This window comes from Vombatus ursinus, unplaced genomic scaffold (assembly GCF_900497805.2).
Source record: "Vombatus ursinus unplaced genomic scaffold, bare-nosed wombat genome assembly UNPS02001287.1, whole genome shotgun sequence".
NCBI lineage: Eukaryota > Metazoa > Chordata > Mammalia > Diprotodontia > Vombatidae > Vombatus > Vombatus ursinus.
In genome coordinates, this window is record NW_020941065.1 from 12,965,423 (window position 1) to 12,977,637 (window position 12,215).

Consider the following 12,215-nt stretch of genomic DNA (forward strand, 5'->3'; position numbering starts at 1 on the left):
CTCTCTCTCTCTCTCTCTCTCTCTCTCTCTCTCTCCTCCTCCTCTCCCCCTTGCCTTTCCCCCATCCAGCCTTCCATCCATCTTTCTAGATCTATGACCCCTAGCCTCAGTTTGAGGCATCGGCAGAGCAGAGTGAAATGGGAATGGGTTCTGCCTGCTTATTAATGATGTCTCTCTCTTCTCTCCCTTTCATTGTGGTCTCAATGTGTGTCTAGTCCCAGGAACAGTCTCATTGATGTCTCATCTGTGTCCATAAAGACTCATTCCGTGTTGTCTCGTGTGGAGTTCCATCCTATCTCATCTCATCTCATCTCATCTCATCTCATCTCATCTCATCTCATCTCAATCTCATCTGCCTGCTTCACTATGGCCATTTCATCACGCCTCGCCCTGTGGGAGCAAAAGGAAAGTGTCGCCATGTCTGGCAGTTGCTGTCTGGCGGTCACTGCCTGGTGGTCACTGGCTTGCTGTTGGACCTCTCAAGCTGCTATTGCTGCCATCCTGCCAGGCCTAGGGCCCCAAAGCCCTTTTGTCTTTGCCCCTCTGTATGCAGGAACGGGTCAGGAAAAGCCCACCTTCGAAAAGATGCCTCACAATGACTCATGGCTGCCCTGCCTTTTCTCTTTAATCCTCTGGGGGTGGGGGGAGGGGAGATCATCCAGACTGTGGGTCAGAGAGGACCACTGTACCCCCTCTGGCTGCCTACCTCTGTCTTTTCCTTACTCATTACTACTGCCTGTAGAATTTGGGCCAGAGAATGGAATAAGAGATGAGTCCAAAAAAGATGTTGATGATGCTAATAATAGTAACTGAGAGGGTCGGTGTGGTATGGAGCTAGCTTTGGCGTCTGGTAGTTTTGGGTTCCAGACCTATCACTGACACATACTGTCTGTGTGCCCCTGGGCAAATCACTTACCTTATCTCAGCTTCAGTTGCATTTACAGATTGAGGAAACTGAGGCTTCTAAGTGAATTGCCCAGAGTCACTGAGCTCAGTGTCAGAAGCAGGATTTGCACCCAGGTCTTCCAGATTCCTACAATGCTCTCATCACTATCTATTGCAGGCTGCCTCCCCACTCAAATGCATCACTCGGCAGCCTCATTTGTAGGGGTGAAGGGCAGACAGGTTAAAATAAAAAAAAAAACTAATGAAAATGATGGGTTTTGAGTTACCATGGCCTTAATTTCAGTTATTCCTGCCTCTTGTTACCATGGATAATTGGGAAGCTTCCACTCCCCACCCCCACCCCCCATTCATGCTCCCTCTACAGCATTATGGTTGCTGGGCTGTGGATAGTGGACCTTTCTCTAAGGGTTGTTTTTTTTTTTTTTTTTAAGCGAGGCAATTGGGATTAAGTGACTTGCCCAAAGTCACACAGCTAGGAAGTATTATGTGTCTGAGGCTGAATTTGAACTCAGGTCCTCCTGACTCCAGGGCTGGTGCTCTATCCACTGCACCACCTAGCTGCTCCTCTGTAAGGGTTTCTTAATCCCCCTTGACTACTAGCCCAGTGCACACTGGAGAGGCAAGCACTGGTTCTGGAGCCAGAGGACTTGGGTTCAAATCTTGCCCCAGAAGACTTGAGTCCAACTAATCTGCCAGGGTCTAGCTGTGTAACCTCTGTGGAGGCCTCTCCCTGGCCCTCAGTTTCCTCTCTTGTGAAGTAAGGGATTTGAGATCAATCTCTTCTAGCTCTAATGTTCTATGTCCTGTTAGATAAGAACCTCAGGGAGGGATCCTGAGGGTCAGATTGCTATTACTAGCATTAACTTCTGCTGGTTTAGAACTTTCCAGCATCCAAAGATCTATGACATCCATTCTTATATGTGATAAGACTAGGGAGGGATTAGGTTTCTAGCTGATGTTTAATTTAGTTCTTTTGTGAAGGGCTTTCCAACCTACCAGCTCAAATGAGATGATGTAGAGTGGTAAAATGTGGAGAAGGAGTCTCGATCTGCCTTTTACCACCTGTGTGAAATCAGGCAAGCATTTAGCTCCTTTGCCCTCAGTTTTCCCTTCTGTAAAATGAGGGAGTTGAACTAGATGGCCTTTAAATCCCCTTTCGGCTCTAAGTCTACGGTCCTCACAATAATCCCATGAGATGGGTTCTACTATTATTTAAATCAAATAATTAGTTAATAATCAGTTTATTATAATCAAAAAACATTAAATAAATGTTTAATATTTCTAATAAATATTCAGATTATTTAATAAATATGTAATATTTACAGTAAACATTTAAGTTAGTTAATACATGTTTAATACTTATAATAGACATTCAAATTTTTAAATAAATACTCATAATAAATGGTTAAAGTATTTAATAAATAATTAATATGTATAATAAACATTCAAATTATTTAACCAATATTTAATATTTATAATAAACATTCAAAATATTTAACAAATATTTAATATTTGTAATAAACATTTAAGTTAGTTAATATAGGTTTAATATTTATAATAGACATTAAAATTATTTAATAAATATTTATAATAAATGGTTAAATTATTTAATAAATATTTATGATAAATGCTTAAATTATTTAGAAAATACTAATGATAAATATTTAAATTATCTAATAAATATTTAATAAAGAATATCCTATTATCATTTAATAAAATTAAAATAGGGATGTGAAATATCCCTATTTTACAGAGGAGGACACTGAGACTCAGAGAGGTTGTGACTTGTCCAGGGTCACATGTCAATTAGGTTCCCAGGGTAGGATTCAAATCCGTGTTTTCCTGACTGCAAGTCCAGTGCTGGCTCTATTTTACATCATGCTTATTTTTACTAAAGGAGTGAGGAAAAGAGTGAAGGGCATCCATCAATTTAGACAACTTAGCCAGTGATTTCCATTGCCATGTATCATCCTTGAAGACACCCCACCCTGCCAAAGACGCCTGCTATAACCTTTCTTACATGACCTTGTTCACGTGTGTCTACCGCTTGGCCCTTCACCCTGGCTCCAGGGTGGGCTTTGTTCTGTGGGGGTGGCTTCCATTTGTATTACCCACTGAGATCTTGCCTCTCTTCTCTTTTTATTAAACAGATCAGGGAAGAAGACAAAAGCCCCCCACCCTCCTCACCACCTCCCTTTTTCTCTGTAATTCCGGGGGGCTTCATCAGGCAACTGGTTCGGGAAACAGAAAAGGAGTCCAAGGAAGCAAAACGGAAAAAACAGATATTGGCCGACTCCCAAGAACAGACAGTAAGTCAGCCACCTGGCAAACTAACAAGCTACATTTCTATCTTTAAAACACGTTTTATTAATACTTTTTTAAAAAAAAATCATGGTCATTTCTCAATATCCACTCATGGAGCCTTCCCTTGTTACAAAGAAAAAAAAAAGTTAAGCATAACTGACCGACTAGATGAACTTGTCTGACAATGTATGCTACATTCTTCACTTGTCATCCCCCACCTCTCTACCAAGGGGTTGTTATTTAGTTGTTTCAGTCATGTCTGACTCTTTGTAACCCCATTTGGGGTTTTCTTGGCAAAGACACTAGAGTGGTTCCTTCTCCAGCTCATTTTACAGATGAGGAAGCTGGGGCAAACAGGGTTAAGTGATTTGTTCAGGGTCACAGAGTTACTAAATGTCTGAGGTTGGATTTGAACCCAGAAAGATGAGTCTTCCTGATTCCACCTTACCAAAGGGAGGGAAGTCTATTTCATCATCTATAACTTATATTTCAGTAGCAATTTACTCATCTGTAAAATGGGGCTAATAATAAGGGTAGTACCTATTCTCCAAGACTAGGATGAAGAAAACTCTTTATAATGTATTTAGCAGTAATTCCAATTTGGGCTCCAGGTGCCCAGTTACGAGAAGTTCATGAGTACATATGGGAACCAAATATGATCATTATGAATTTTCTCAAGTAACAGATATTAATAGTACAGCCACTTTCATGTTGGGGGAGGTGGGAATCCATGAAATTAATGCAGTAGCTGGGGTACAGTGGAAAGCGTTCCTATCCCTGTCATTGCTGTCTAGGTGACCTTGGGCAAGTCATTTGGTCTTGGGACTCAGTTTCTTTATCTGTAAAATAAGAGGCTTGGACTAGCCCTAGAAGGTCTGTGAAGTCTCTTTCAGATCTAGGTCTGTGTTCCTAAAAGGGGACATTCATACCTGAAAATGTTGGAATCCGTTGCTATAAGGTTGCAGGAATATGAGCTATAGCTGAAAAATCTACCTTCACAACTCTGGATGAGTCAGGTCGGGTCAGGTATCATTACCCCCACTTTAGAGATGGGAAGACAGAGTCATCCCATAACTTCTTAAGGTCTCAGGGGTAGAAGTTTGAACTGTTTGCCTCTGAGGACATATGGTATCTATTTAGAGTAAGACTCCTTGATTGAATCAACAGCTGGAGATGGGGGGAGGTTAGGAATGTGGCTCCCCCAGGGGATGTTGTCCAGAAGCTGGGCTCTCCTCAATGGCAACAACTGACCGGAAAGACAAATGTGAAGCCAACAGGGAGTCCCACTGTTGAGGGGATGTTGAGCACAGTAGTGGGGTGGGGTGTGGGGGCTGGAGTGAATAGGGGTGTTCCCTCTGACTCCTCATGGTCTGCAATGCCCAGAAAGATGCCAGATACCAGGGGAGTTCTAGTCAACCGCTCCTGAGCCTCAGTTTCCCCATCTGTAAAGTGGGGCTCTAATGTGGTCCCTAGATTGCAAGATTACTTTAAGGATGAAAGAAGATAATATATGTAAAGCACTTGGCTAATGTAAAGCCTGGGAAAGGTTAGTAATCATCGACCACTGTTTGTTCTTCTGTTTAGTCCAATTCAATAGGAATTTCTGAAGGACCTGGTATGCAAGGGCCAGGGCCAGGTGCTGAGGGTTCAGAAGACTTCCTGATCTTCTTCAGCATGGGGAATGCCTGGTGTGGGAAAGTCCCTTTACCAGTGCAGACCTCAACAGGACAGGACTCAGTTAATAGATCAGTCTTAGGGAACTGCCTCACCCTGAAAAAGGCGAAATGATTGATCTAGCCATACACAGCTACTAAGGGTCTTGTGCAGTATTTGAGCCTGTGCCTTTGTGACTGCAAGCCTGGCATTCGTTCAGAGCTAGGGATCCATGCCCCACTCCCCCCCAGCCCTAGTGAAGCTAGGTGGTGCCATAGCGCACAGAGCCCAGGGCCTGGAGTCAGCAAGACTCATCTTTGTGAGTTCAAATCTGACTTTAGACACTTACTAGCTGTGTGACCCTGGACAAGTCACCTGTTTGCCTTAGTTTCTTCACCTGTAAAATGAGCTGGAGAAGGAAATGGCAAACCACTCCAGTATCTTTGCCAGGAAAACCGCAAATGGGATCACAAAGACTTAGGACTGAAAAATGACTCAGCAAAAAAAAATTCACATACCCACATGCATTTTGATAATACCGTGCACATGCCTATACACACATGTGTGCCACAATATGATATGTATGTGCATGTACACATACATATGCACATATGCAACCAGCACGACCTCCCTCTACAATGCTCATTGGCATTAATGTGCCTCAGAGCCCAGCATATGTAGAGGCAGACTTGAACCCAGGTCTCTGTCCACAGAGCCATGGCTGCCTCTCAGAGATGGGAATACAAGGACAAAAAAAAATCTAATTTGTGCTATAATTCTTTGTAAACAGATTGGTAGGTGGGAATTAAGCCAAGGAGGAAGGAAGCATTGACACCCAAAGCCATCAGAAAAGTCTTGACTCAGATGTGGTGCCCGAGTAGGTCCTTAAGGGTAGCTAAAGCTTCTAAGAGATGGAGTTGAGGAGGGAATGCCTGGCATAAGGGACAGCCTGGGCAAAGGCAGGGAGATGGGGAAACAGCTCATAATCAATCAATAACATTTATTAAGAGCCTACTCTGCATCGGGTAAGGCCAGTTTGGTTGAAACCTGAAATAATTTTGGAAAGGGAGACTAGAACTCAATCATGGAGGGCTTTGCTTCTACAGGTAATAGGGAGCCATGGAGGTTTTGGAGCAGGAGAGTGCATGGATCATAACAGTGGTTCAGGAACATTAAATTAGGGCCTGGGTAGATGATGTATTAGAGTTGGGAGAGACTGGAGGCAGAGAGAAAAGTGAGGAAGCTACTGTGATATGCCAGGTGAGAGGTAATGGGGATTCTTGTTCTGATAAGATACAGGAGTGACTGTGGGCAAGTCACTTGCTTTCCCAAGGGAAACATCATCATTATCAAAACAACAACAGCCATAATAATGCTGGCTAGCTAACATTTACATAGCTCTTTGAGGGTTGCAAAGCACTTTACATATGTTAACTCTTTTGATCCTCACAAGAACTCTGTGAGCTAGGTGGTATTTTTATCCTCATTTTACAGATGAGGAAACTGAGGCACAGAAAGGTTACGTGATGCGCACAGGAAACAATTAAAAAGGAGAACCCAAGAAGAGGTCTATGTATGTTCTTGGACTAGATAGTTTACATCTTCAATGATTCTCCAAGGCAGTGGAGAGAGGGTGTGGTTGGCAAACGATTGGGTGTGTGTGTGTGTGTGTGTGTGTGTGTGGGAGGGAGCATTGTGGGGACAGAGCCAGGGATTTCTCTGATGCTGTGACCCAGGGGTGACTGGGAGTACAGGTGCCTCACTCGCTGTGGCTAGGCTTTCGTGTGGGCTGGTCCCACACAGCTGCTCTCGCAGCTGGGACCTTTTGAACAAATGTAGGGTAACAGCTGCCCAAATATTCCTGCCGTGACAAGGGGGAGAGGCTGGGGGAGGGGAGACATCAGCCTGGCCAAGTGCAGAAGGTCTCAGAAGCGACTTGGCCCCAGAGGCAGAGCCGGGAGTAATGGGGCGCAGAGGAAGGCAGATTTCAGCTGGAAGGCAGGAGAAGCTTGCCAAGAACAGAGCTGTGCCTTAGCACCTACGGTCCTGAGTGACCCATTAGGATAAGTCTTCAGGCAAAGCATGGAGGACCACTTTTTGCCGGGAGGGCAGTCCCAGAGGTCCCTGTCAGCTGACAGTCTTCTGTTCCCATGATCCATGAAAGCCACTGATGTTCTAGTGTGGCTCTCTGGGAGGGGGGTGAAGGGCAGCCAGGGGGGCTGAGTTTCCAGGCAGTCCCAGACATGAAAACGCTGCCCCAAGCACGTCATGGGCCTCACTTATGGCCCAGAACTGAGACTTGGGCATGCTGGAATATAGATCCCAATAGGTGTAGGGGGTGGGCAGTGAAGGGATCAGCTCCTGCCGAGGAGGGCCACCAGCCTTGTGGGTCCAGCTGGCTTGTGCCCGTGAAATGACCAGGACCCCTTGTAGAAAGTAGAAAGCACTTCTGTAGCTGTTACTTTATTTGAGCCTCAGAGCAACTGTTGGGAGGAGATAGCTCCATTTTTACAGAAAATATTGATAACAGTAGTTTGCCTTTATATAATACCTTTGGGTTTACTAAACACTCTACAAGTATCATCACATTTAACTCTTGCAATAACCCTGTGAGGGAGGTGTCATTGTTACCTCTATTCTATAGATGAGGAAACTGGCATTCATAGAGGTTAAGGGACTTACCCAGGAAGTGTCTGAGGCTGAATCTGAACTCAGGTCTTGCTGGTTCCAGGCCCAGGGCCTTGTACACTATGGAGTCACCAAGTTGCCCAAGGAGGATTGAGAAGCAGCTAGGGTGCCTAGAGGGCTGCTCTCAGAGGTAAGCAGACCTGGGTTCAAGTCTCGCTTCTGACACATATTTGCTGGATGACTCTGTAGTTTCCTATATCAGGAAAGCACAGGTCTGGTTCCTATCTGTATCCCTATCCTCCAAGGTGTGTGTTGTGTACTTGCCTCTGTGTGTGTGTGTGTGTGTGTGTGTGTGTGTGAGAGAGAGAGAGAGAGAGAGAGAGACAGACAGAGAAAGAGAAAGACAGAAAGACGAGAGAGAGACACAGAGAGAGAGAGACAGAGAGACAGAGAGACAGAGAAAGACAGAGAGAGAAACAGAGACACAGAGACAGAGAGAGTGACAGAGACACCAGGGAGTGTCATGGAAGCTCTGTTCTAGGTAAGAAATGGGTAAAACTTCACTTATCAGAGCCCGGGCTGCTTACCTGGATGGAGTCTGACTTTCTGACAAGGAGGAGGTTAGGAGAGCCCAAATCCAAAGTAACATTTACATAAATGTTGGGAAAACACCACCACCAGGCCTTCAGTGAGAGGCATCTTCTGACCATGGGCTGGGCCAGGCATGGTACCCAATGGGCGTTCCGAGGGATGCCTTCCGTAGGTTGGTTAAGGGCTGGAAGCAGGACACCTACATCTCAGTATGAGGGGGAAGTACAGTAAATCACATAGCAGTCACTCCAGGGTCTTAGATTCATGGGGTCCTGGATCTAGCTTTGGGTGCTCAGCAATCATCTAGTCCAGGAGTGGGGAACCTGCAGCCTTGAGGCCACATGTGGCCCTCTAGGTCCTCAAGTGTGGCCCTCTGACTGAATCCAAACTTCATAGAACAAATCCCCTCAATGAAAGGATTTGTTTTGTAAAACACGGAGGGCCACATGTGACCTCGAGGCCGCAGGTTCCCCACCCCTGATCTAGTCCTACTTATAACTGAAATGAAGCCTCGTTTTAAGGTCCCTGACAAATCGTCACCCAGCTGCTGCTTGGAGACCTCAGACTGGGGGAGCCCCCCACCTCCCGAGGTCACCCCCACCAGCTGGGATGGCTCTCGTTGCTGGGAAGCCTAAGTTGGCTTCTTGCCCCTGGTTCCGCCCTCTGCACCAACCTGGTGCTAAGTCTCTCTAATTTGACCAGCCTGGTCCCTAGATGACAGACATCCAGATTCTCACCAGCCTGCCCTGATGACCGGAGGGATGATCATTAGAATAACTTGCCAGCTCTCTCAGGAATTGCCAGAGCTCGTGCTCGGCTGGCACTGCTTTCCAAGGCCCAAGGTCACTTCCGTCCATGAGACTTGGAATTTTGATTGAAGTGGGTACTTAATTAAGGCGGCTTCAGTGGAGAGGGTTGGACAGTGACCAGCTAGTGAGATAAAGAAAGCATTTGTGTCCGAGCCTGGGCTAAGTGATGGAGAGAGACAACAAAAAGCATGCTAGATAGATCCCTGCCTTCAAAGACTTTATCCTCTAGTTGGGGAAGATAATATATGAGGAAAGCCCTGTGGAAGCCCAGCTTCCAACCAGATAGTAAAAGGCTCCCCTATCAGAGCCAGGGGTGGAGCCCAAGTGAGGTAGAAATGGGTGGATAATGGGGCCATGGTGAGAAGACTACAGGAAGGCCTGGGCCCAGGCAAGATGGAGCCCAGCTTGGTGCCATCTTGAGGCTATTTACAGACAGGACGAAAGCAGGGATGGTCTTTTGCCTCTTTTTGTATCCCCAGCACTTAGCGCAATGCCTAGCACACAGTAGGTGCTTAATAAATGTTTATTGACTGACTGTTTACATGGTGCATCCTCCAGAGAAGATAAGAATCTTGAGATCAGGATTGCTTTATTTATTTATTTGGTCTTTGCTTGGTACTTTGCACGTTAGATGTATGAATAAATATTTTAGATTGAATTTGGATGGTTAGTAGTGTGATTTAATGAAGAGATCATTCATTGGACTGGAGGGGCCTTCTCACACTGCCACTATGTAGCAATGTGACATTGGACCGCAGTTTCCTCCTCTGTACAATGAAGGGCCTAGGGGGCATCTAGGTGGCACAGTGGATAGAGCACCGACTCTGGATTCAGGAGGACCTGAGTTCAAATCTGGCTTCAGACACATAACACGTACTAGCTGTGTGACCTTGGGCAAGTCACTTAACCTCCATTGCCCAACCAAAAAAAAAAGTGGGACATACAATGAAGGGGCTGGCCCACATCAGGGCTGTTTAACCTTTTGGGTGTCACGGACCCTTGAGAGGTTATTCTGGTGAAGCTTGTGGACCCTTTCTCAGAATCCTATTATTAAATGCATAAATAAAATATAGAAGATTCCAAAAAAACAGTTATATTGAAATATAGTTAAAAATATTTTTTAAAACAAGTTCAACAGCCCCAGGCCATAAACCCTGGAGATGACCTTTAAAGTACTTTCCAGCTCTGATTCTATGATCTTATAATTCCCTTGAGAAAGGTGCTATAAGTATTATAATCCCCATTTTATAGATGAGGAAACTGAGGCCTCGTTTAAGTGACTTTGCCAAGAGTCTCACAGCTAGTAAGGGTAAGAAACTGATTTGAACTCCAAACTTTCTGATTCCAGGTTCAGCAGGCTGCTTAAGAAATGGCCACTTGACTTTTTAAGACAGTGCAGCTAAAATCAATTCATGTCTTTTCCCAAGTCTGTATTTCAGTCCAGCCTCAGGGTAGGAGAGGATATGGGAGTGCCTCCTGGGGAAAAGCTCCGGCAGGATCTTCAGTCCTTTCAGCCCATGATCAGGCCCAGGGAATGATGTGCAATAGAATACATTTGCCATTTACCAAAAGGGAAATTCGAGGCAGTGAATCAGTCATCAATGAACAAGGACATACTATGCACTGGACACGGTGCTCATCATTGGGAGTGCTGAGAGAGGCAAAGGCAGTTCCTGCCCTCTGGGAGTTTACATTCTAATATCATGCCAACAGCTGCATTCATATGGGATATATACTCAGCTGGTGGATGGGAGTCTTGGAGGAGAAGGCATTGGAAGCTAGGGGTGGGGTGGGGTGGGCATGAAAGACCTCCTGGAGGAGGGGAAGCTTGGGCTAAGTCTTAAAGGAAGCCCAGGATTCTGAGAGTGGGAGGCTGGCAGGGAGAGCGCTCCTGGCATGGGGGAAGTCCCTTAACCTCTGTGAATGCCAGTTTCCTCATCTATAGAATAGGGGTAACAATGACACCCTCCTCACAGGGTTATTGCAAGAGCCGATTGAGATGATACTTGTAGACTGTTTTGTAAACTTAAAGGTATTACATAATTGCAAATGCACAGAGACAAGAGATCAAGTGTTCAGGGCGAGGGATCCCAGTGTGGCTGAATCATAGAGTGTGTGCAGGGGAGTGAATTGTAAGTGTCCTAGAGCCATAGGAAGGAGCCAGGTTATAAAGGGCTTGAGAAGCCAAACACAGGGTTTTCTGTTTGACCCTGGAGATAATAGGGAACCATTGCAGTCTATTGAGCAGAGCAGAGGAGCACCATGGTTAGAATGGTGCTTTAGTAAGAGACCATGGCTGAGTCAGCCATGGGGTATTGGAAAGAACCAGGCAGAGGGGTTGGGGATCCCCAGTTATCAAGGCTGAAGTGGCCAGCCACATATCTCAGGGACAGGTGAAGGCACAGTATCCCCGTGATAAGGAGTCATGGTGCCAATGCTGATCCATAAAGTGGGACAATGTCCTACAGGTAATTGGAAGCCGCTGAAGATTTTTGAGCAGGGGCTATGACCAAGACAGAGAAAAGTCAGATCATGCCCTGCTGACCAGACTCTCTCCAATTCAATTCAATTCAATTCAATTCAATAACCCAAGCTACAACCTCCCACAAGAGTCTGCATCACAGGTCAGTTCAACGGGTATTTAAAGTTCTTTACAACCTGGTCCTAACCTACCATGACATAGTCAAAGTGGCTTTCTTGCTGTCGCTCATACATGACCCTCCATCTCCCATCTCTGTGACATTGCACTGGCTGTGCACCCTGCCTGGGATGCCCTCCCTACTTCTCTCCATTTCTTAGAATCCCTTACTTTCTTGAAAATTAAGCTTGTGCCACCTTCTTCAAGAAGGCTTTCCTGATTCTCTCGGCTGCTGATGTCCTCAACTTTTATCGATTTTGTCTATTGCTATGTTTGTACAAGTGGTCTCCACCAAGAGAATGAAAACTACTTGAGGGCAGGAACTATCTTGTCTTTATCTTTGTATCTCCAGCACCTAGCAGGTGCTTGGCACACAGTATATGCTCAGTAAATGCTCTTTGATTAAGGCCCTACTATGTGCCCAGCACTCTACTGGGTACTTCGGATAACAAGAAGAACAATAACAGCTTTAATAGCTAGTTTTTACATAACATTTTACACACCTTAATCTCATTTGAGGGGCAGCTACCTGATCAGTGGATAGAGCGCTGGGGCTTGGAGTCAGGAAGACTCATCTTCGTGAGTTCAAATCCAGCTCCAGACACTTCGTAGCTATGTGATCTTGGGCAAGTCGCTTAACCCTGATTGCCTCAGTTTACTCATCTGTAAAATGAGCTAGAGAAGGA

General features: G+C 45.4%; 1 protein-coding gene across 1 annotated transcript in view; it reads left to right on the forward strand.

Annotated features, from left to right (window-relative positions):
• Positions 1–2,926: 2,926 nt before the first annotated feature.
• MYO18B (myosin XVIIIB) overlaps positions 2,927–12,215 on the forward strand; it is a 352,079-nt gene continuing 342,790 nt past the window's right edge. Inside the window, exons 1-2 of the mRNA XM_027862330.1 lie at positions 2,927–2,977; positions 3,057–3,215. Of these exons, the coding sequence (XP_027718131.1) occupies positions 2,927–2,977; positions 3,057–3,215 (210 nt within the window). The remainder of the gene's footprint in view (positions 2,978–3,056; positions 3,216–12,215) is intronic.